Source organism: Jaculus jaculus, chromosome 1 (genome assembly GCF_020740685.1).
Source record: "Jaculus jaculus isolate mJacJac1 chromosome 1, mJacJac1.mat.Y.cur, whole genome shotgun sequence".
NCBI classification, from domain to species: domain Eukaryota; kingdom Metazoa; phylum Chordata; class Mammalia; order Rodentia; family Dipodidae; genus Jaculus; species Jaculus jaculus.
Window position 1 is genome coordinate 60,072,852 of NC_059102.1, and position 25,950 is coordinate 60,098,801.

The following is a 25,950-nucleotide window of genomic DNA, read 5'->3' on the forward strand; positions in this document are numbered from 1 at the left end:
ACAATGAGAGCAATAAAATTATTCTTCCCAGGTGCTTAAGTTCCTCTATTTCAAAGTCTTGACTTCCCTAAAAATACCAAGATCTGGGCTGGAGAGATGGCTTAGCGGTTAAGCGCTTGCCTGTGAAGTCTAAGGACCCCAGTTTGAGGCTCGATTCTCCAGGACCCACGTTAGCCAGATGCACAATGGGGCGCACATGTCTGGAGTTCATTTGCAGTGGCTGGAAGCCCTGGCATGCCCATTCTCTCTCTCTTTCTCTCTATCTGCCTCTTTCTTTCTCTGTCACTCTCAAATAAATAAATAAAAATGAACAAAAAATAAAAAAAATCAAGATCTGATCATTATTAGTGAAAATAGGAACAGGCTTCTTTTATCTTCAAAGCTAAATTATCCAGTTAGTTCAATATTAAGGCTCTGTCCTGTTCTTATAAATATCTTTCAGTATGCTGAAATGAGAAGAGCATATACTGTAGTGATGAGACTTGTGTTCTCAAGTGCTAGACAAGCTGGATTCTGGTCTTGACTCTGCTAGTAAAAATAGCTACATGAAAAAAAAAAAATCCACCCTTATAAAAAATCTTCCTGACCATTAAAAAAGAAAAGAAAAGAAAAGGAAGAAAGGACAGCTTAAGTGGCCTGAGATAAGTTGCTTAATTTTGTTTTCTGATTTTTAAAATGGGGATAACAGCAAGAATCTTACACATGATTATCTTTTGAAAGATTCAGTGTGATGGCGTGTGAATACCAAGTTGGTGTGGGAAATTCTCACAAATACTAATGTACTGTTACTACAGTGGGAAGGAAGCCAGGCTGTGGAGTCAGGAGTTTGAATCCTGCTGGTCTCTCTTGTTGAGTCTGTTTATTCAATTGTGAAACAAAAATACTAAAACCTACTCTGTGGGGTGTAATGATGAGGACTGGCAATGTGTCCCACATGGTATCTGGCTCATTGTAAACCTAACCTGAGGTACTTAAGTAAACTTCGCACCATACTTCGGGAATTTCCCTGAGAAATATAATATGAAGGAATAAAGTCAGGAGATCAGGTGATCCTAGACCTGAAGATTTGACTGGACTTGGAGTAGAGATGCAGGTTTTCCATATGTCATGTATTTGGTGCCCTGGCTTCTTACACAGTGAAAATACACAGAGAGCCAATCTCAGGATGGACAATTGAACATGCTAGATTCATGTCCTGGCACTTTATTGGCTGCCTTTTTCCAGGTCTCAGGGTCCAGTGGGTTACCTGGGTGCTGAGAACTGAAAAGCCACCCTCTGAAGTTGAGGACTTCCTGTGTGAGCTCACACACATCTGGTAGAATCTGTTGAGCTTCCAGCTTGTAGTCCATCTGGCTCACTGATAATTCTACAGGCAAACTTTATCTTCCTTCTGGATAGATGGCTCAATTATTGAACTAATTATCTTAAAAGCATCGTGAAAGAGAAACAAAGTCTCTGAATATCCTCATTTTCTACTTATTCTTAACTGATAGATGAAGTCATTCTTGAGTTAAAAAGTAGAGCAAAAGGCAGTCTATCCCTCTCACTTACTTCTTAGGGAGGTTCTACTCTAGGCAAAATGGGGGGTAATTATGCTATTATTAAAATGATAGACAAGGATTTTAAAGTTACCTTGCTACATTAATGTATTTCAAATATTTAAATATGTCCTAGACTTTTAAAAGTAATTGAGGGGCTACAGAGATGGCTTAGCAGTTAAACGCTTGCCTGTGAAGCCTAAGGACCACGGTTCAAGGCTCAATTCCCCATGACCCACGTTAGCCAGATGCATAAGGGGGCACATGCATCTGGAGTTCATTTGTAGTGGCTGGAAGCCCTGGTGCACCCATTCTCTCTCTCTCTCTCTCTCTCTATCACTCTCAAATAAATAAAAATGAACAAAAAAAATTAAAAAAAAGTAATTGAGGGGGCTAGAGAGATGGCTCAGCAGTTAAGGGCACTTGCTTGCAAAGCCTGCAGGCCAGGGTTCAATTCCTCAGTATTCACATACAGCCAGATGCACAAAGTGGTGTATGCATCTGGAATTTGTTAAACAAAGTAATTGACTTGGTTGGTTTGAGCCTGTGTAGATTTTGTGAAATAAAGCAAAAGGGCCTAGAGAGATGGCTTAGTGGTTAAGGCGCTTGCCTGCAAAGCCCAAAGACCCATGTTCGACTCTCCAGATCCTACGTAAGCCAGACACACAAAAATGAGGCAAGTGCAAAGTCTCATATGCACACTAGGTGGCGGAAGAGCCTGGAGTGTTATTGCAGTGGCTGAGGCACGCCACTTCTGGCACGCCAGTTCTCTCTCTCTCTCTCTCTCTCCCACCCTCTGTCTGTTCCTCCCTTTCTCTCTCTTGTTCTGTCTAAAAATAAAATTAAAAAAATAATAAAGTAAAAGGAAAAATAAGCAATCAGGTTAAACAATCCCCCTATGCAGTGGTTCTCAATGGAGGGCATGTACTTCAGCTGACATTTGGCAATGTTTAGAGACAATTTTGTTGCTTTAACTGTGTATATGTGTGTGGCAGGGGTGGGGTGGGGTTGGGGTGGGTGTTGAGGTGGGGATGGGGTACACTACTGACTTCTAGTGAGCCGACAGACTGGACAGAGACCTACAGCAAACACCCAGCCCACACTGGATGTCGTATGCATGCATGTCAGTAAAGCACTTGGGTGGCGGAGGCAAGGAGGATGATAAGTTCAAGGTCAACCTGGGCTACATAGTGAGACCCTGCCCAAATGAATAAATTATTAAATACAGAAATATAAATTATAATGCCCAAAATATTAGGAGTGTTGAGGTGGAGAAAACTTGTCCTGGGGCTGGAGAGATGGCTTAGCGGTTAAGGTACTTGCCTGTGAAGCCAAGGGACCCAGGTTCGATTCCCCAAAACTCACGTAAACCAGATGCACAAGTGGTATATGCATCTGGAGTTCATTTGCAGTGGCTAGAGGCCCTGGTATATCCATATCCTCTCTGTGTGTGTCAAATAAATAAAATATTTTAAAAAACTTGGCCTGATTTTCTAGCTTTACAGTTTTTCATTTTCATTGTGTCCTCTTGAAATATAGTTGAAACCCAGAGACTTATTCTTACTGTATGGAAAATTCACCCACATTTTTTTGTTTTTTTCAAGGTAGAGTCTCACTCTAGCTCAAGCTGACCTGGAATTCACTACATAGTCTCAGGGTGGCCTCAGACTCACAGTGATCCTCCTACCTCTGCCTCCTGAGTGCTGGGATTAAAGGCGTGTGCCACCACACCCAGCTCACCCACACATTTTTTTAATGTATAAATGGGAAGCATGAGTATACATACCCTCTTTTGTAAGCCGCTTCCACAGACTCTGTCTTTTGACATGGGAATTTTTACAATCTCAAGTTCATTGTTAAAGTGCAACGAGGAAGACATGACAGGCAGGATGACAGAGTAACATACTTTCTACAAATACTCAAACAATACCAATTGAACTGAGTTCAGTTTTGGGTACCTCAAGCTTGAAAATTCAAATTTTTCCTCTTTAGAATGGGCCTGGTGAACAATGCTGCTGTGATAATACCAGACTTGTATCCAAATGGGTTGGCTATATAACAGAATAATTCAGCTCATCAACTCTCACTTTAAAAAATTTATATAAACATAATGGTAACATAAAATTTATTAACCACCCAACTATGAGCCAGACACTGATGGCCATTTAGCACGTTACTTCTAAGCATCACAATAACCCTATAAGATACCTATTATTTATTACTAGTATAGAAGTGAGTAAACTGAATCTCAAAGAGGTTAATCAAATTGCTTAAGGTCTCCTACTCCATTCATTTTGAATTCAAATTCTTCCTTTCTTCTCATGAGTTTGCCAGTGCCTTTTTTCTGTAGGATGAGTTCTGGTATTTTAAAGTGCATTTAAATAAAGTTACACACAAAAATGTTAAATACATTTTGAGTGAGGACGATGGATATAGTACAACTTGAGCGACAATGAGAAAGGGTATTTGTTGAGTAGCAGATAGATTTTTTCTTTTTTTTTTTTTGTTTTTTTTTTGTGTTTTTGAGGTAGGGTCTCACTCTAGTCCATGCTGACCTGGAATACACTAGATAGTCTCAGGGTGGCCTTGAAGTTCTGGTGATCCTCCTACCTCTGCCTTCTGAGTGCTGGGACTAAAGGCATGCACCACCATGCCCGGATTTTTTTTTTTTTAAATTTGTTTTAATGAAGAGGTGTTTGCCCAGGTAAGAGGGATGTGCTTAGCTTTCCCACATACGTTTTATAAGGTCATTCCTGTAGTCACTCTAGGGAAGAGCTCATATATTCATGCCCCACCCCAAGGCTCACTGCTGTCTCAGACTCAGCCTTTATGGGAAAGTGCTGCAAGTCAGTGTGTCCTCGTGAAGTAAAAGAAAGCCCTAGCCATTTGTGTGGAGGCACATTGGCTTGCCACTTTTGTCTCTTCCTCTCTTTTAAACAAATAGATAACCAGGCGCTTTATTTGAGAACCTGGTATTTTTTTGTTGTTGTTTGCTTGTTTTTTTGTAAATATTTTATTTATTTGCAGAAAGAGAGAGACAGAAAAGAAAAACAAGCAGAGAAAATGGGCACACCAGGGTTGCTAGCTGCTGCAAATGAACTTCAGATGCATGTGCCACTTTGTACATCTGGTTCTGTGTGGGTCCTGGGGAATTGAACCCAGGTTGTTAGGTTTTGCAGATAAGTACCTTAACCACTGATAAATCTCTCCAGGCCTGTCTGTTTGTTTGTTTTTGAGGTAGGGTCTTGCCCTAGTCCAAGCTGACCTGGATGGAATTCAGTATGTCATCCCAGGGTGGTCTTAAAGTCATGGTGACCTTCTTATGTGATCTTTGCATATTTTTTCAGTTAGTAAAATGTGTCTGATGATTTAATTCCCTAGTTTTTGTAAAGCAATGTAAAGCAAACTCCCAAACACTCAAAAGGAATTAAAAAAATAACACCCTGGGGCCATCTCACACAGACCTTGGTAGCAGGTCCAAAAGAATCGCAATCTCTTTCCCTATTATCACTACCTGTCCTGTGAGAACATGTACCACGGAGCCGGAGGGCCTTGCTTACCATTTTTCCAATCATCATTACATAAGGGCCCAGGTACTTGTTCACGCCGAAGATGTCAAGTAAGCGGATGTACCAATAAATGATGTTCACGCAGTAGATGACCCGCCCGTCACTCCTGAAAGGCTGGTCTTGAAGACGGAGGGTCATTCCCACGGAGAACAGGAGGATGGCGATGAGGTCTGTGACATTCCAGTACTCCTGCAGCCACACCTTCACTTTCTGCAGAAGCTTCCCTGGTTCTGACATCAGTATCTACAAGGCACAGAGAGGGAGGGCTTAGGTCTGCCTTCTGCCTATATTTTAAGCCTAGTTGGAAACACTTTGTCTGTTAGCTGACATAAGAAACTGTTCCCCCCCCCCCAATCTGTGTCTAGTTAAATGCATGCATGCTATGAATTTACAACTGAGCTAAGCTTAGATGTCCACATGTACATAGCATAGGAGCAGACAGAAGCAGTAGTTTGATCATTTGGATGGCCTTATAATTCAGAGACATGCATTGGGTTTTGCTACAATATTATTTGTTCCAATCACACTTCGGATGTTCAAAAATCTTGCTTCATCTCAGTCAGTGGCTCCTGAATATTAAGTAACCTGGGTCTTTTCCACAGGAGAATGTCTTCATGCCTGTCTTGTATCAGCAAGTCCTGGCACCTCTAAGTACACCCCGACTGGGTTGGAAAAAATGGCTCAGCAGTTAAGGTGTTTGCCTGCAAAGCCAAAGGACCCAGGGTTGATTCCCCAGGACCCACATAAGCCAGATGCTCAAGGTGACACATGCTTCTGGAGTTCACTTGCAGTGGCTGGAGGCACTGGTGTGTCCATTCTTCATCCCTCTCTCTCTCAAACAAACAAATAATAAAAATAAGTACAACCCAATCAACCACCTCTCACCATCTCCATTGCTCCCCTGAGTTCCATTCCATCTGGCACATTAGCGCAGCCATGTCTGTTGGCATTATTGCTCACAGCCTGTCTTCCATTCTCTAAGCAGCATGCAGTGTACTGTCTAAGACCTAAGCCATGATCTGGCCGGGGATCATGCAGTCTTATATGTAAGCAAAACTCAGCAAGCTGTACCCCAAGCAATGTTTATTTTGTTACAGATAAATTATACCTTAGTTTGAGAGAGAGAGAGAGAGAGAGAGAGAGAGAGAGAGAGAGAGAGAGGGAGGGAGGGAGGGAGGGAGGGAGGGAGGGAGGGAGGGAGGGAGGGAGGGAGGGAGGGGGAGAGGGAGAGGGAGAGGGAGAGGGAGAGGGACAACAACAAAATCTAAAACGTACAATGAAAACTGAATGCTTAAACGTTCTGATGGCTGCATTACAGACAAAAGCCCGACTGTTTACTGTGGCCCCAGTCTCAGCCCACCAGTGTCCCCCTCACGCTCTACCCTGCATTCACATTGGCTGCTCTGGAGCATAACTGGTTTATCCCATGCTCTGGAACTTTGCAATGGTTCCTTCTATTGAGCATTTTCTTTTCCCAGAGTTTTCTGTGTTTGGCTCTTTTCCTTGTCTTTAGCCAAACATGCTCTTCTTAGGCAGGACTTACTTGACTATGCTAGCTAGGAAGCCTCGTGTCTCCAAGTGAATCCTTACTATCTCATATGTCACCCTATTTCAACATTTTGAATGAAATTATCTTCTCTATCTATATAAAGAGGGAGAGAGAAATATATATATATGGGGGGGAGGCATGTTGGTCTACCCACCCTTCCAGTTACCCCATCCTTGTCTCTTCATTAGAGTATAAACTCTGTGAGGACAGACCTCTGTACCGCATGCTTGCGACATAGTGGATGCTCAGCAAACATTTGTTCGTGGGTTCAATTATTGCTGGGTGAGTACCTGATAGCAATTCTCCAGGCTCTTACATATTCTAATTGCCAAACAGAACTATTTCACTTTATTTTATTTCATCATATTTTATGATTCTGGGACTTAAACCCAGGTCCTCGTGCTTCATAGGCAAGCAGGCCACTGCAGTACCATTCCTAGCCCTTAGTGTTTTTCTTTTTTAGTTTCAAGTCAGGCTTATATTAAGTTGCTATGACTGGCTCCAACTGACAGCCCTCCTCCATCAAAGTGGTTGGCATTCCAGGTGTGTGCCATGGCACCCAGCCTAGTTGGAATTACCTTTGAGCCCAGGGGGATTACTGCACAGGCCTAGGAAATGCGCTGCACCCAGCAAGGGCTCACCCGTCCTGCCTCATGGGCGCCCAGACTAGTGAAGCTGCGCACCCAGCCATATCTGTGACTCTTTCAGGCTTAGATCTGAGGTTGCCAAATTCAAACTAGTCTTCCTTCCAGTCCCCTCAGATCCTTTCCAAGGACAGGAGAGAAAAATTTTGGGATAGATCTATATGCAGCTATCTGATTCCTCCAGTCTATTGTAACGGTTTGTCCTTGTATGAAATACTAAGGAGGAGATGGTTTAGTAAGTCAGGGCTGGGTGTGGAAGGGGGAACATAATACCATTCTACATTTTCTGTGGTATCTTTCTCTAAGCCTTACCCTCAGGGCTTCTTAAACTTTAGTTATAACAAAGTCACCTCAAGGCTGGTTAAAACACAGATAGCCAGTCTCCACCACCAACTTCCTGCTTCAGCAGGCCTGGGGTGGGACCGGAGGACTCACTGCCCTCACAAGTTCCACCCTGGGTGCCACCTAGCATTTCCTGCAGTTGGTGCTATCCTGGTGGTTTCTTTCCCTCTGGCTCCTTCTATGTGTTTGCATTGGGAAGGGAAAGAGGGAGGATGGACCTTCCTAACCCTCTGCATACACGTCACTGAAACAGCTCACCAGAGGTTTGAAGCCCCTTTAAATAGTGAAAACTTTTCTTTTGGAGTTACAATAATACAAGGGGGGCAGGATGCAGGAATAGCAGCTGGAGGGGACGTGGGGCGCAGGAGTGAATAGTCAACAGTCCCTCTTCTGTCCCTTCACCTCTTGAGGCAGCCCTTAGGCAGTGCTCTTATCATTCTGAGCCCCAGGGGAGCATCATGGAGGAGCAGAAGGGGCAGCAAGTTCTAGATACTCCATAGGTTTCAAAGCGAGCCCTCCTCTCTAGCTGTGGTATATTACAAAAGTTGCTTAATCTTGATTCCCAGATTTATAAAGTGGGGATGTCATCACAGCCCCCACTGACATCACAGACTTGTGGGAGGAGAACCCGGATGAGATAACGTCTCCTAAGGCACACTGTAAACAGTGCCTCCCTATTAAGGGATTACCATGTCTGGCTGGGGTGAAAACAGACAGAAGTCTGTGGCAACTGGAATGGGAGGGCAGCACATAACCACAGCCTTCCTTGGGTATGCTATGCTTGGAAGTGTGCGAACTTTTCCACCATTCCAGGATGGTGAGCAGGCCTGCCTGCCAGCTGTGAGGAGGATCAAGGCCTAGTATGAGGGGCGGGTCTTCACCCCTCCAAAACTGAGGGCGGGTCTCCACCCCTCCATAACTGAAGGCGGGTCTTCACCCCTCCATCACTGAGGGCGCGTCTTCACCCCTCCATCACTGAGGGCAGGTCTCCACCCCTCCATCACTGAGGGCGGGTCTCCACCCCTCCATCACTGAGGGCGGGTCTCCACCCCTCCATCACTGAGGGCGGGTCTCCACCCCTCCATCACTGAGGGCGCGTCTTCACCCCTCCATCACTGAGGGCGGGTCTCCACCCCTCCATCACTGAGGGCGCGTCTTCACCCCTCCATCACTGAGGACGGGTCTCCACCCCTCCATCACTGAGGGCGGGTCTCCACCCCTCCATCACTGAGGGCGGGTCTCCACCCCTCCATCACTGAGGGCGGGTCTTCACCCCTCCATCACTGAGGGCGGGTCTCCACCCCTCCATCACTGAGGGCGGGTCTTCACCCCTCCATCACCGAGGGCGGGTCTCCACCCCTCCATCACTGAGGGCGGGTCTTCACTCCATCACTGAGGGCGGGTCTCCACCCCTCCATCACCGAGGGCGGGTCTCCACCCCTCCATCACCGAGGGCGGGTCTCCACCCCTCCATCACCGAGGGCGGGTCTTCACCCCTCCATCACCGAGGGCGGGTCTCCACCCCTCCATCACTGAGGGCGGGTCTTCACCCCTCCATCACTGAGGGCGGGTCTCCACCCCTCCATCACCGAGGGCGGGTCTTCACCCCTCCATCACCGAGGGCGGGTCTCCACCCCTCCATCACTGAGGGCGGGTCTTCACTCCATAACTGAGGGCGGGTCTCCACCCCTCCATCACTGAGGGCGGGTCTCCACCCCTCCATCACTGAGGGCGGGTCTTCACCCCTCCATCACTGAGGGCAGGTCTCCACCCCTCCATCACTGAGGGCGGGTCTCCACCCCTCCATCACTGAGGGCGGGTCTTCACTCCATAACTGAGGGCGGGTCTCCACCCCTCCATCACTGAGGACGGGTCTTCACTCCATCACTGAGGGCGGGTCTCCACCCCTCCATCACTGAGGGCGGGTCTCCACCCCTCCATCACTGAGGGCGGGTCTCCACCCCTCCATCACTGAGGGCGGGTCTCCACCCCTCCATCACTGAGGGCGGGTCTTCACTCCATAACTGAGGGCGGGTCTCCACCCCTCCATCACTGAGGGCGGGTCTTCACTCCATCACTGAGGGCGGGTCTCCACCCCTCCATCACTGAGGGCGGGTCTCCACTCCTCCATCACTGAGGGCGGGTCTCCACCCCTCCATCACCGAGGGCGGGTCTTCACCCCTCCATCACCGAGGGCGGGTCTCCACCCCTCCATCACTGAGGGCGGGTCTCCACCCCTCCATCACTGAGGGCGGGTCTCCACCCCTCCATCACTGAGGGCGGGTCTCCACCCCTCCATCACTGAGGGCGGGTCTTCACTCTGTAAGTTAGTCTTCGAACAGAGCTCAGGCGGGGACATGGGGTGAGGAAGGTCAGAAGGACAGCCATCGGTCACCGTCTCTTCCTGGCCTGGGCCTGACCCCTCCTGCCTCTGGGAAGCCCGCCCTGCTGCTGTGACGAGCTGCCCCTGGAGAAAAGGATAGCGAGGCCTGGAGGTTGCGGGCAGCGGGCCCCACCTAGAGCCTGTGCCAGAACCCTCCAGGAGGACCGACTGCTCCGTCTCCTTCCAGCCCGGTCCCTGGGCCGCCTCCAGCCTCCGCCTCTTATGCCTGTGGGGGAAGAATATGCGTCCGGGCCTTGTCTTCTGAGCACCGGCCAGCTGGCATGGCTCTGCCGCAGGGTCCCTCGGCGACCAGGCTCGGTTCTCAGGGAGCCCCAAAGTCCCATTCAGCCTCATTAATATGGGGAACCCACAGCCTTGGTCAAGAAGCAGAAGGTGCTGTGGAGGGAAGACTGTCCATGCGACAACTGACTGGACCCACACAAGGCATTCCACTGACTGGTTTTCAATTTAACCCAGTGTCTTACCAAACGGAGCTCGTGGACTGTCAGGATTGGGAAATGGTAGCTAGAGTCAAAATAGCTCCCAAACAGTGGGTAAGGTCCAAGAGAAGGGCTCCGAATGCACATGACAGTATTTCTTAGTTTATCATTTATATCTCAGGACAACAGTGCCTATTCGATTCGGTAGCTTTATTTTTATTTTTTATTCTGGAGGGGAACATTCCGGAGTTGAAACTCAAGGCAAAGATCTTTGATCCTGTCTGAGTGATGAAGGTTAAGGTGGGTTGTAGGAGTACTTTTTCTATGGCGCCCACCCACTGTAGTACAGCAACTAAGTTGCACCAGACGTGACAGGAGCCTATGCTGCAGGAAGGGGCCCTCCCACCCAAGGGCCCTCCCACCCACTGCAGTTGAGAGAACATGCAGAGGAGTCGCTTCTCGCCAGCCAGCCTTCCTGCTGGCTTCCTCGGGTGCAGTAAGCGTTGGTGGAGAGCACTGAGCAAGGCTGCGGCGCCCTCTTGTGGAATGTTTCTTCATCACATCTCTAAGGAACTTTTTTTTTTTTTTTTTTTTTGCCTAGCTGCTTTATACTTTAGAGTTCTAGGTTTGCAACAACGAAGTTTGCAAGAAGGTGCAAAGACTTCCCCTGGATCTGTTGTTCCTACACATGCCCAGTCCAGTCCCTCCCATAACCAACAGATTCCATCTGACTAGTGTACTTCTCTCTCTCTCTCTCTCTCTCTTTTTTTTTTTTAATAGTTTAGCCGGACGTGGTGGCTCACACCTTTAATCCCAGCAGTAGGGAGGCAGAGGTAGGAGGATCGCCATGAGTTCGAGGCCGCCCTGAGACTACATAGTGAATTCCAGGTCAGCCTGGGCTACAGTGAGACCCTACCTCAAAAAAAAAAAGCCAATTTTTAAAAAATTTATTTTATTTTATTTTTCTAATAGAAAGAGGCAAAGAGGGGCCTCCAGCTGCTGCAAACTCATGTTCTGTGCCACCTGTGCATCTGGTTTACATGGGTTCTGGGGAATCGAACCAGGGTCCTTAGGAGAGTCTTCATCCCTCCATAGGACTCACCATTAGTTGTTGTACATTGTATATTATATGTTTAGGAAAATTTAGAAGGGTATGGCTCTGTCATTGCAGAATCATACAATACTGGTTTTTTTTTGTTGTTTCTTTTTCTTTTTTTTTTTTATGAGATAGGGTCTCACTGTAGTTCAGGCTGACCTGGAATTCACTATGTAGTCTCAGGATGGTCTCAAACTCACGATGATACTCCTACCTCTGCTTCCCGAGTGCTGGGATTAAAGGCGTGTGCCACCATGCCCGGCTTTGGTTTCATTTTTGCTCTTTCAAGGCAGGGTTGGTTTCATTCTAGCCCAGGCGAACCTGAACTCATTCTGTAGTTCCAGGCTGGTCTTGAACTCATAGTGATTCTCTGCCTCTCCAGAGCTGGGATTAAAGGCATATACCACCATACCCAGACATACAACATACTTTTATGCTTCCAACAGCGCCTGTGATTCACCTTTCCATCCTATCCTCCTGCCCCTGACCACCACTGATTCTTCTGTCTTCATTCTTTTGGTCTTTCCAGAAGTATCCTACCCTTGGAATCATATAGAATGTAAACTTTTCAGACTGGCTTTTTCACTTAGTAACACACTTAAGTTTCCTCCATGTTTTCTTTTTTATTTATTTATTTGTTTATTTTGACAGAGAGAAAAAGGCAGAGAGAGTGAAAGAGAGAGAAAAGGAATGGGAATGCCAGGGCCTCCAGCTGCTGTGAATGAACTCCAGACACATACGACACCTTGTGCATTTGGTTCATATGGGTCTTGGGGAATCAAATCTGGGTTCTTTGGCTTTGCCAATAAGCACCTTAACTGCTAAGCCACCCCCCCCAGCCCCTCATTTCTTTTTCTTTACTTTTTTTTTTTTTAACCACTAATGATATCCCCTGTCTGGAAGGTTAGCTTTGATTTCAATCTAATTGTATAGGGGTGGTATTTCAGTATCTCCTTTTAAGCTATATGGATGAGGGGGTAGATGAACTACCACATACCCAACCCAAAGGAACAGAGCTGTGACCCATACACTGGCGGAGGAATGGCTGACGCCCAGCACATGTGTGAGAAAGGTCGAGGTGGAATCAACCAGAGAATAAACTGAGGAAATGAATTCAAGCAGAGTTTTTCCTAGGGTTGCTGGAACACATGTGGAGAAATGCTCTCAGTACTGGTGGACTGTGTCCAAAGAGATTCAAAGGTTGGAAATAGAGTTAAAAATTGCAAAATCTAGAAACCATGTTTATAGGGATGAGAAAATAGAGGTGTAAATGGTGTTAAAGACAACTGGAGGGTGTCTTGAGGCAAAAGGTATGTGAGAAGAAATAGAGTAAATCATCCTGGGACCCCTCTCTAGGTTTGGTGCAGAGGATAGCCACAGCCCTCAGAAGCATTAGGGAAAATAGTTTTGGGCTTATTTCAATCCCCCAAATCCTTTTCTACCCCCTGTCCACAGATACAATGAACCACCATCTTCCTCCCAAGCTTTCTTTACAAAGTAGTTACCTCTCTCATCTTTTCTATTCCCAGGGTGAAGATGTAGGAAATGACGATCCACTCCTGAGTGGAAGGCCAGCGCTCCATCTTCACTAACACGATGTAGTTGAAGAGCATCAGGTATCCAATGTACGCCAGCTACAAGGAAATACATACAGAACGTTGGCTGTGGAGGCCACGGAGCCCAGGCTCACAAGGCCATCGCAAGGCAGGACAGAGTAAGATCAGCAAGCAGGACAGGGAATTCATGACAAGACAAGCTCGGAAGTTTTAGATGAACCAGGAGTTTTTAAAAGGCCATGAGAGTTTAAATAATTTAACATGCAGTCTCTGTGTTGACACTTACATATGTCTCTGGATTCCTAGTATGTTGCTTGCACATGTGTGTCATCATGCATATTACCTGGCAATCTCCCATTTCTTGTCTTCCTTGCTAAACAAAGGAAACTGGCCTGTCAGGGCCACTCCGGGCCTCACATTCAGCTTGCATGCTAGGGCAGCATAGTATGTTTTTACCTGATGGATACCAGGCAAATTAAATGACCATAAGCAAATACTCACTGGCCTCAGGGGCTGTGAGCAGGCACTCAGAGTGAACTTGTTCAGGTCTCCTGCACTCTTTGGGGGTAATGTGACAAATCACCCCCAAAGAGTTCACAAGAGGGTTGAGGCTTTGAGACCTCCAAAGCCACTGGTGATTTGGGGCTGTAAAGGCATCTAGAAGTGGAGGAAACTGCTGCTTGACTGGGAGCTACAGAGCTATGTTGGAGGACTGGGGAAGTGTTGCCTTATCTACTAATGGGGTTCCTTTGCTTCCCTTTTATCAGTGAATAGATTCTTAATGTAAAGCAAAGGGAAAGGCGTCTCTGATGCCTATTACACTGATAATCCGTCAGCAGACACAGCAGACGTAGCACCTATTTTTTCTTTTTCTTTGGTGTTGGGGATCCTGTGCCTTGTACAACTACTCTACCACTGAAGCCCTGCCCTCCTCTGCCTGGATTCATCTCTGAAAGCGTCAGGCTGTGTGAGAGGAAAGTGATGTCGCACATGGAAATAGTGAGATCATGACCAAGAGTAAGTTATGCTACTGTTGGGAAGTGATCAGCTGAGCTCACTATCCACCTGGGTGATTGAATTTGCGCCCTGTGGTGGTTTGATTCAGGTGACCCCCATAAACTTCTGTGTTCTGAATGCTAGGTTCCCAGCTGATGTGGATTTTGGAATTAACACCTCCTGGAGGCAGAGCATTGTTGGGGACAGGCTTATGGGTATTATAGTAGTTCCCCCTCTCCAGTACTTGGCACGCTCCTGTGGCTGTTGTCCGGGAGTGTGATGTTGGCCAGGAGGTGATGTCAACCTTCTGCTCATGCCATCATTTTCCCTGCCATCATGGAGCTTCCCCTCCAGCCTGTAAGCCAGAATAACTCCCTTTTTCGCCCCACAAGCTGCTCTTGGTCGGGTGATTTCTGCCAGTAATGAGAACCTGACTGCACCACACTCCCAACACTACTCTCACCCTGACTGTTGTAGTAATACATGCCTAGGCTCCTATGTCTTCAATATCATTCAGAATGGAATCATGATGCTTTCTCACGGAAGAGTTTTATGACACTGTTTAAAAATTAATCCAAAATGTGACCTGGCTCCCATGGTTTCAGGTTACCATCACAACACACTGGCAATCCAGCCTGCAGTCCTTGTGTGCACTACATTTTACAGTATGCAAACAAAGGAAATCGGGGTCACAACTCTGCAATATACTGCCCTCCCTTCTGTCTTGAAGTGCTTCTTGCTTCCTTCTATGTTCGATTAAATTCTGTTGCCTTGAGGTGAAATGGATCTTAACTGCCTTAGTTTTATCATTTTATCATAAACACTGCAAGGCATTGTCTTTCTCTTATCCTATTTAGGCCCATGTACACAAGTCTTCCAGATCTTTCACATCCTAGTAGTTAAGTAATTCCACTAACTGGTTCCAGCCTCTAGATCCAGGTGCAGTGTATTTGGTGGAAAGAAGGTGTGGTGGTTTGATTCAGGTGTCCCCCATAAATTTAGGTGTTCTGAATGCTAGGTTCCCAACTGACAGAGATTTGGGAACTAATGCCTCCTGGAGGCAGTGTATTGTTGGGGTGGGCTTATGGGTATTATAGCCAGTGTCCCCTTGTCAGTGTTTGGCACACTCTCCTGTTTCTATTGTTCACCTTATGTTGGCCAGGGGGTGATGACCACCCTCTGCTCATGCCATCGTTTTCCCCTGCCATGATGGAGCTTCCCTTTGAGTCTGTAAGCCAAAATAAAGCTTTTTTTTTTTTTTTTTTTTCCCCACAAGCTGCTCTTGGTTGGGTGATATCTGCCAGCAAGGCAAACCTGACTGCAACACTATAGTTGGGGCTGACAGTGGGGTCAAATTGCTTCTAGACACCTGACTGTGTGGCTTTGGCCTTTTGTAGTTGATTTTTAAGTGGAAGGAGTTGAAATCTTGGCCTAAGACATGCCTTTCAGTGCTCTAAGTTCAGCTTGATGGACTTTTCTGGTCAGAGTTGAAAGACTTGAATGCAGTAAGAACTATGGACTGTGAGGTTTGGCTTATGAGGGTGACAAAGAGCTTTGCTTGGACTGGGCTAGCAGCAGTTTGTGTGAAAGGCTTGCTGTTATGCCTGTGTCCTAAGAATTTGTGCAGTGTTGCTTTGCATAGAAACAGACTGATGTGAGCAGAGGTACATGGCACAGAAAAAAATGAAAGATTTGGGCCAAAACTTCTGCCTGGTCAACTACAACTATATGAGAGATTTAGATGCACCAGCTGACATGCATTGGGATGACAGAAAAAAATGCAGTCTTTTGAATGAGCCTGAATGTTTAATGAATGTCCTCTTCTTCAAAGTCTGTTTTATTCCCCCCTTGGATTAACAAATTGGCACCCTACCTGGTATTATGTAGTATAAGAAATACAGGAAAAAGAGGGTCATTGAATTTGCAACACAGTCTTGTGTTTTGGAAATGGCCATGGGCAGTGTGTAGCAGGTTTGCTGGATGCCTGCATGGAGACCCCATGGGGCCATGAGGATAAACTGTGGAAAACAGTGAAAACCCACTGGAGATGCTAGGACCACGAGATGGCTGCTAAGGGAAGTTGCAAGCCTCGGATGATGTTTACCAGGACTGTGAATAGCCTAGCTGGAGAGGTGGAATTGGAATCCCAGAGACTTGTTGTTGGTTAGAATTATTGGATTTGGCAATTTGTCACTGACTGGAGTTGTTGGACTTGAAACTACAGAGTTTGATGTTTGCTCTGTTTAAATTTTGTATTGGTTGAATATTTCTTTGCTATGCCCAGTGTCATCTTTTGCAGTGTGAATGTTTATTCTGTGCCATCATGGCTATTTTGGGAATTTTTTTGTGGTATTATGTCTCAGTTAAAAGACCTTGGATTATGGGGATGTTTGAACATCATTAGGATTGATAAAACTATGAGGACTTTTAAAGTTGGATGAATGCATTGCATTTTACATTATGGTTGGTGGTCAGCTTATGGGGGCCAAGGGCAGAATATGGTGGTTTGATTCAGGTGTCCCTCATAAACTTAGGTATTTTGAATGCTAGTCTGCCCAGTTGATGGAAATTGGAAATTAAAGCCTCCTGAAAGCAGTGTATTGTTGGGGGAAAGCTTATGGGTGTAATAGCCAGTTTCCCCATGCCAGTGTTTGTCACATTCTCCTGTTTCTATTTTCTACCTGATGTTGGCTAGGAGGTGATGTCCACTCTCTACTCATGCCATTGTTTTTCCCTGCCACCATGGAGTGTTCCCTCGAGTCTGTAAGCCAAAATACACCCCCTCCACACTCCAAAGCTGCTCTTGGTCAGGTGAGTTCTGTCAGCAATGCAAACCTGACTACAACAGAAGGCAAGCAGAGAGACTTGGAATGATTTCAGTCCAAGCCTATATAGTTCATCTTATGTGAGGCCTCTGGGGAAGAACTTGCCACTACTGGAAAAGCCAAGTGCACACTATGTCCCTCTGACCTTGTGTCACTTCACACCTTGAATTTGAATCTTCTCCTGCTGGACCTTGGAAACCAGTTCTCTGCATAAACAGGGGCTGCGAACCAAATGGACCCTTGCCTCCCTTGATCTTGGAACCTAGGAGAACCTAACATGGTCCTCAGAAAACCTGCCAAGATGGGGAAGAGGTCACCGGGAGTAAGGCTGGTCCTCTCTTTTAGAACATCAGAAAGGAGGAGGAGACACTTCCGGAAATCTGAGAGAGAAAAACCCTTACAGAGAACACAGCCCAAAGCAAATGGACAGCTGCTCTAAAGATGAGATCTGTTGTTAAGTTTTGGGCATGTTTTATCTGCATTCACTTCCTTGAAGACTGGATTTTATCAACATGTGAACATGGAATTCTGGGGATTGTTTAAGCACTGCATAATACAGCTGGGGAGTCCACTGTGGATGTGTTTGCTGAGACTCATCCTTGTCATGCAACATAGAGCTGGGCCCCAACTATGACAGAGGCAAAATGTGCTACACCGTTGTAGTGGGTGGCCCAGTGTGGTGCAGGCTTCCCTCATCATTAGAATAACCTGGGAAGTTTGTTAAACACACAACCCTCCCACTTGCTTCTTGCAGACTTGATTTAATTGGGTCTGTGGTGGGTCCAGGAATTAGCACTGTGAAGCAATCCCTTCCTATCATGGTGTTTTAAAAATAACTCCCCACTCTCTGTTCTGGGTCAGTGGTTCTCAACCTTGACCACTTACAACAATCACCTTGTGAGTTATGAAATATCTTGATGTGCAGGCTGTAAGGAAACCATGACATCAAAGCCCTGGGAGGACAGCCTGAGCGTCAGCCTGTTTAAAAAGGGTTGCTGGGCATGGGTATGGCGTCACATATCTGTAACCCTAACCTTCAAGAGGCTGAGGGAGGAGGATCTTGAATTTGAAGCCAAAATGGGCAAAGCCTTAGCTTGGAATAAAGGCCCACTGGCCAGGGTTGCTGTGATGGAAAAGCATTTCTGGCTGACAATTGCTTGGGTTGAGTAAATGAGGGTCAAAAGAATTAAGAACTAAAATTACCTGTGGTGGTTGATTCAGGTGTCCCCTATAAACTTAGGTGTTCTGGATGCTAGGTTTCCAGCTGATGGCGATTTGGGAACTAAAGCCTTCTGGAGGCCATGTATTGTCAGAGGTAGGCTTATGGGTGTTATAACCAGCTTCCTCTTGCTGATGTTTGGCACACTCTCCTGCTATTTTGTCCACCTGATGTTGGCCAGGAGGTGACGGCCACCCTCTGCTCATGCCGTTATTTTCTCCTGCCATCATAGAGCTTCCCCTGAGTCTATAAGTCAAAATAAGCCCCCTTCCCACCCCCAAAGACTACTGTTGGTTGGGTGTTTTCTGCCAGCAATGCAAAGCTGACAGCAACATTACCTTAATATTGAACATTGATCAAGAAAGAAAAACATATGCCTTGGAAGGATGAGAGTGGTCAGTATTCATTCAAGTGATAGAAAAGTTTTGACGCAATTGCCTTTAGCTGTAGATCAGGAGTTTGCTAACTTCTGTGCAAAGGGCTATAGAACTGATGTTTTTGTTTTTTTTTTTTTTTGAGGTAGAGTCTGACTCTAGCCCAGGCTGACCTGGAATTCACTATGTAGTCTCAGGGTGGCCTCGAACTCACAGTGATCCTCCTACCTCTGCCTCAAGTGCTGGGATTGAAGGAGTGTGCCACCACGCCTGGTATAAGAACTGATTTTTTTTTAAATTTTTTAAAAATATTTTTTAAGTTATTTATTTATTTATTTGAGAGCGACAGACACAGAGAGAAAGACAGATAGAGGGAGAGAGAGAGAATGGGCGCGCCAGGGCTTCCAGCCTCTGCAAACGAACTCCAGACGCGTGCGCCCCCTTGTGCATCTGGCTAACGTGGGACCTGGGGAACCGAGCCTCGAACCGGGGTCCTTAGGCTTCACAGGCAAAGCGCTTAACCTCTAAGCCATCTCTCCAGCCCAAGAACTGATTTTTTAAGGCATTGTATATCAGGTCTCTATGGCTTGGAATGAACTTTATTGTTGCAGCATGCAAGGAGACAGGCTGTATCTAAACAAATTTGTGTTCTTATGGACAATGAAATATGAATTTAATATAACTTTCATGTGTCACAAACTATTTTTTTTCAAGGTAGAATCTTGCTCTAGCTAAGTCTGACCTGAAATTCACTATGTAGTCTCAGGGTGGCCTTGAACTCAATAGGATCCACCTACCTTTGCCTTCTGAGTGCTGGGATTAAAGGCCTGTGCCACCACACCTGGCTCAAACTATTTTTTTAAGATAGGATCTCATGTAGTCCAGGCTGGTCCTGAACTCCCAATGTAGCCAAGGATGACTTTGAACTCCTGAGCCTCCTTCCTCTACCCAAATGCTAAAATTACAGACATGCATCATCATGCCTGGTTTATGTGGTGCTGGGTGATTAGACCCAGGATTTCATGCATGCTAGGTAAGCATTCTTCCAACTGAGCTATATCCCCAGACTCAAAATATTCCTTTTTAAAAGTTTATTTTAACTTTAAAAAATATTTAAAAACAGGGGGCTGAGAGATGGCTTAGCAGCTAAGGTGCTGGCCCACCAAGCCTAAAGACCCTGGTTTGATTCTCTAGTTCCCATGTAAGCCAGATGCACAAAGTAGCTCATGTGTCTGCAATGCATTTGCAGAGGCTAGAGGCCTTGGCATGCCCATTCTCTCCCTCTCTTTCTCTCTCTCTCTCTGAAATAAAAATAAATTGTAAACCGGCCAGAATGCAGCTCAGTGCAATTGCCTAACATACTGGAGGCACTGGGTGTAATCTATGGCACCACAACATGAATAAGACAAAAATTCAAAAATTATTATTTTTTTGTTTGAAGACCACTATAGCGGTTAGTAGGCTGGGTCTAGCTCAAGAGCTGTGGTTTGACAACCTCAGTTTTAGGGTGTGACAACTGAGAGAGCAGGATATAAGAGGAAGGACACATAATGGATCTAGAAAAGCAGTACAGATGTGATCATGATGGAATTGTCAGGATGAGGGACAGTATTTATGAAGTACCTGGAACATTGTCTAAAAACAGTAGGTGCTCAGTAAATGATACTTGTGTTCATGGTGAGTGGACAGATAAATCCAACACAGATTATTGCTGTGCAATGTGAGTAGTGTAAGGATAACAATAGTTACTTGACATGGTGTTTACACATCCAGGCACAATTTTAAGTGTTTTACATACTTTGACACATTTAGTCTTCACTAAACCCTACTAAGTTGGTACTATTTTTAACCCCATCTGAGGGTAAATGTGGAGAGAATGGGAAGTAACTTGTCTGGTGTCACACAACACCAAGGGACGCAGATGGGATTCCTACCCAGGCTGTCTCTGATGGTCACAGGGCACACATAATAACATATCTGTACAAAATGTAGAAATACAAATGAAGTGGGTTTTTTTTTGCATGGCTTAGTTATTTCGAGGGGAGATTTTTCTTAGCATTAATACATTTGAAATTTTATTTTCCTGCTAGCCTAAACTCATACTTGTCACACGTCTGTTTCTATCAGTTCTCACTTTTGCCAGTTCTCACTTGTATGTTCTGTGAAGAGGAGAAGGGCCAGCTGTGCAAGCTGCCCAGCAAAGTGCACAAACCTGCCCAGCTACTGGAAAAGCAAGGTCACCGAGCTTTTATTCCTGCGCCTGTGGCACTTACAGTGAGGCCCAGAGAAGAGCACACAGGGGCACGAGAAGCAAATGACGGCTCCTGCAGCCATCTTTAGGAAAGACACTTACCGTGTAGAACCAGAACTTCACAATGGGTGCATTGTAGAATTCATAGATTTTCCTGCCCAGGGGGATCAACCGGTGCCTGCTTTGAACTTCTTCTTCGTCTTTCTTCCTGGATGACTCCCCATTGTTTCGCCCCAGCATTACCTACATTGAGAGAGAACCAAGACTATTAGGTCAGAGCACGTAGTTCAGTGGCTCATTATATAGAGGAGCGGAGGCTGCTCAAGGGCCCTGAGGATTCACAGAACCCAAGAACACATGATGTAGAGATTTAAAGGCATGTCTTTTCCATGTGTGTGTTTGTACTGTGTGTATAAGTGTGTATTTAGGGCTGGAGAGATGGCTTAGCGGTTAAGCGCTTGCCTGTGAAGCCTAAGGACCCCGGTTCGAGGCTCGGTTCCCCAGGTCCCACGTTAGCCAGATGCACAAGGGGGCGCACGCGTCTGGAGTTCGTTTGCAGAGGCTGGAAGCCCTGGCGCGCCCATTCTCTCTCTCTCCCACTATCTGTCTTTCTCTCTGTGTCTGTTGCTCTCAAATAAATAAATAAAAAATTTAAAAAAAAAGTGTGTATTTATTCTGACTAGGTTGCTTCCTTGGATATACTTCTCAACCATTCTCTTTGTTCCTGTCTTGGGCTCTCTGGAGGACGAGGGCGATACGTCCAGTCATGAGAAGGAGCAAAAGTGTTGCCTGGGAAGACAGGGCTACAGGAATCTACTCCCACTTCCATTTTTCTCTCTACATGGGTATGTGAGGCAGGCTAGACCTGTGATCAAAGCCATATGTGCTAGTGACACTCCAGGCAAAGAAAGATTGGATCAGGGCTGGAGGGATGGCTTAGTGGTTAAGGCATTTGCCTGCAAAGCCAAAGGACCCAGGTTGGATTGCCCAGGACCCATGTTAGCTAGATGCACAAGGGGGCACAAGCGTCTGGAGTTCATTTGCAGTGGCTGGAGGCCCTGATGTGCCCATTCTCTCTCTTTCTCTCTCTCCCTTTGTCTCTGTCAAATAAATAAAAAGAAAAGAAAAGAAAAAAAGGAAGATTGGATCAGAGCCCCTCATGTATCCAAAGGTCAGGAGTATTCAAGAGGCAATTATTTGAAGTGTGTGGAGCTTTTTTCTTAGTCTAGGATCATCTCAACTACTAGGCACATCATGGGGCCTTGTAAAACCTGAAGTACTCTTGGCATCAGTTACTTTTACGGTAACTTCTTAGACCACTGCCTCCCACTGCAACCAGTGGGGCTAGAAGGACTCCAGGCAGACCTGACCTGCATGGGTGCTCACCCCAAAGCTACTATGGACCTCCATGAGCACAGTCGATTCCCTTGTCATTGATGGCCTTCAGGACAGCAGCGGCAGTGACAATGGTCATGATTTAACATTGCAGAATTGGCAGAACCTTTGAAAGAGGCACATGCACGCCTGTCTTAGTAGCAAGTGACAGGATGTTACAAAGAGGGCTTGGAGGTCCCAATAGTGAGGATTTCTAGGTTTTGGCCCAAGCAGATGGGTGAGTGAGTTCTAACCTGGGCACTTGGAATCGACGGAGCTGTGGGCGAGTTATCTTCACCTTTCTGAGAGTTGCTTTCCTTAAATGTAAAGTTGGGGCCATAGGAACCTTTATGAAGTGGGTCTATGTAGTCGTTTCAATCAGATGTCCCATATAAACTCACTCTTGGTCCCTAGCTGGTGGTAAGTAGTGGGGTGGGTCTTTGTGCGTGTTGTTGGGGGCGGGCCTTGAGCATTATGAGTCCTAACTTGAGTTGCTTTTCACTCACCTGTTACTGCTGTTTTCTGCTTGCTGTGCCCATGCCATGTTTTCCCTGCCACTGTGAAGTTTCCCCTTGATTCTATAAGCTAAATAAATCCTTTCCTTCCTTCAGTTGCTTTTGGTCAGGTGCTTTATGGCAGCAGAGAAGGAAACTGCAACACTCTACAAGTCAATTAGCATCTGCCACTTAATAAGTGCATAGCAACTACTAGTTAGTCCTGAAATTAAACTACGATCTTTTTGACTTACATGGTATAGTTGGAATCTGACCAGAAAAGTGTGCATGACAGAGAATCTATGGCAGCACAGCTTCTTGGAGTTACTTCTGCAATATCGTCCCGAGTCACGCTTCATCAACCAGGCTAGAGTGGCTGGCCGGCACGGCCCCGGGGTTCTCTGGTCTCCACCTTGGCAGCACTGAGGTCACAGCGCAGGATGCTGGCATGCCCGGCCCTTACGTGGGTGCTGGGGATTGCACTCACTACTCTTGCTTTCAACGCAAGCACTTTAACCACTGAGCAATCTCTCCACTTGGGAAATGAGATTTTTAATAAAGTGGGAACTGACTAAAACATTTTAACTTCTCAGGACTGACTGAAAGGATTTGGGGAAAGTCACAGTAGTGGGCCTATGAGACTCAAGTTGAGAAGTCTAATTATAGCAATCATTACAATGTGTCATGAAGCGGAGCATAGAGATAGCCATTACATAGTTCTTCAAACCACCTAACATTAAAAAACGCAAATATTACTTTCCACAACTTCAATGACAGCCTCTCAACCACTTTACTCAAATGTGTGACAATAACAAATGGTTTATTTTGTCTCTAATCAACAGGACTTCTGGGGGAGACCACTTTCATGACTTTGTGCATACCCTGACAAGATACCTTGGGCAAATGGATAACTAAGGTTTCACTCTGGCTATCTTATGCATCTATTTTCACTGGTGAGCCAAATCGCTCTTCCTAGCAAAGGGACCCCAATAAAATTTTATTAACATCCATCACTGACTTCAAGCCATTCTGGACATATATTTGCCCTATCATTTAGATGTCAATTGTCTTGCTTCTGTCTGTTTATTTCTATGCTTGACAATACAATACCAACTGGGGACACAATCGGCTGAAAGCAAAGATAAGCTGGAAACTTCAAAATCTTGGAGAGTTGTTGCTTGGGGCAACCTCTAGGGACAGTACTTTCTGAGCAAAAATATATGCTGTGCTGGGGCTCTAGTAGGCAACGAACAGGATGCTACATGTACTTGACCATGTGGGCAAACAAAAACAACCTGCTTTTTCAGTTTTGTTCAATACATTCTGAGGTGAGTGCACTCACACAGGGCTTGTTGTTCATGAGCTCACGTGAAGCATTCTTGCCATTTCATCAAATCCAGCCTTGGCAACTTCACTTGCTGATTTTGTTGGTTTATTTGCCTTGCAGCCAGACACTTTGACACTACTTAAAGTAGAATATAACAGGGTCATTTACATGTAAAAGAAAAATGAAAAAAGTCTGAAGAAAGACAAAGCAAAGAAGGACTGAGCAGGGTCAAATACAGACACACCTGCTCAGTGAGGATTGAGATAGTGCTGGCCGAACACAGGCGTGGGGGGAGGGTGAGTGGGAAAGAACCTTTGAGGTGACCAAGCTGCTGAAGGCTATGTGAGCAGAACAAGCTGACCTTGACATTTTATCTATCATTTTGGAAAGGTCCAAGGATGTCCCACTCCCTTTGCCAGAAGCTCAAATGTCAACTCTCTGAAAGGAATGAAGATGTCAACAAACTGTGTTCTGCAATCCTGTCCAGGGTGAGCTGCTCACCCTATCAGGGTCAAAGGATGCTCCACTTTAAGGACAATGGCTGCCTCACCCAAGGCTTTCCAACCCCAAAGTGTTCTTCCTTCTCTCTTTGTCCCCAAGGATTTGCCGGGGGAGAATAAGCTCAGGAAGCCAGGTAGGTGTGCAGTGAGTAGCACTCGGGTCTAGACTCTGACAAGCTGGCTTTGCTTTTGGTCTAGGGAGACTTTTACTTTTTTTTTTTTTTTTTTGTAGCTTCCTGAAAGAATAAACTCCTCAGAGGTCTAAACAGACAGGGCAAGCCTCCACCCTTTGCTTCCTTCCTTGATCCCTGACCATAAGGACCGTGATTCAGCTCCCAGCTCTCTTCCTAGGATGCATGCTATGTCCAGGTTATGCCATGCCCCAGGACACCCAGCATCAGTTGGAGTCTCCTTACTCAGGGCTGAACTATAGTATTGATGTTTGAGACCCTGAAGCCCTTCTCTCAGTCTCTGTTAGCAATTGACTCAAAGTGTATGTAGCCTAGAGAGTCTATATGCCCAGGTTCTAATCCCAGCTTTGTATCAAATCAGTTGGGTAAAATTAGGCAGTTTAACCTGAAAGACCCAATAGGGATAAAAACAACAGTGTCTACCCCATGGGTCTGATATGAGTTTTCCTGAGCCAGGGCAGAGAGTGCTTAGCACTGTTTCAACAATCTTAGTGAACACCTATTGATTTATAGTGTGTCAGTTGCTAGTGTAAGTAGGCTACATATATGCTTTTATGCCTCATGACCACCTGTGAGGCAGAATTAACATTCCCACTCTAGAGGTGACAAAATTGTGCCCAAGGTCACACAGCAAGCAGGATTCTGACTCCAGCGCACTTGCTGTTCACCCCTCTGTTGGAATCACCAGCAAGAACTTGATGTTATTACTACCCCCTTGTATGCCTATAGCTGAAATATCATTTCTTAAGTGAGAAGGAGCTCAGAGACATAAATACAATAAGCTCTTCAGGGAGGGCTGTCGCTGCAGTCTGAAGAAGTGAGCAAATGCCTATTTAGATTTTTATAAAGATGCCGAAACAGAAACAAAGGCTGCCTTCTCATCAGCAAGTCAGAGTTGTACATAGAGACTTAGGGAAGAAATACTGTGTATTTGGGGAAGAACAAGTCCTACAGTGTCCCAGGGGTGAATAATGCAAAGGCTCCTTTGTCACCAGAGCAGAACCAATTTTCGTTTTCTCTTCTTACAACGTCTGGGTCACTGGGTGAGTGCTGCAGCCAGTGGCCGGGGAGGTGAGAGGCCGAGACACATCAGGAGAGTCCTTACGGAGTTGTTGCTTGATGCCTCTCTCCCAAACCATAAAGCCTATTTCTCCCTTGAATAGCACAGCTATTTTTAGCTTTTGGACACAAGCCAGTGGCAGTCACGCTGCTCCAGTGGGGGCTGTGGGAAGTGGTCCCATGCACAGATGCCCCGTTCCCTTTGCAGAACAAAGCATCCGTG

General features: G+C 46.0%; 1 protein-coding gene across 12 annotated transcripts in view; it reads right to left on the bottom strand.

Annotated features, from left to right (window-relative positions):
• The window catches only part of Trpm3 (transient receptor potential cation channel subfamily M member 3), a 980,795-nt gene that overhangs the window by 67,658 nt on the left and 887,187 nt on the right, over positions 1–25,950 (bottom strand). For 10 of the 12 annotated variants that reach the window (XM_045151751.1, XM_045151752.1, XM_004653125.2 and 7 more), the window contains 3 exons: positions 20,885–21,025; positions 13,067–13,195; positions 5,099–5,350 (listed from right to left, as the gene is read on the bottom strand). In XM_045151751.1, coding sequence (XP_045007686.1) covers positions 5,099–5,350; positions 13,067–13,195; positions 20,885–21,025 — 522 coding nt within the window. Of the gene's footprint in view, positions 1–5,098; positions 5,351–13,066; positions 13,196–20,884; positions 21,026–25,950 lie in introns of those variants that run through there. The other 2 variants (XR_006637700.1, XR_006637699.1) reach the window with 1 other exon arrangement.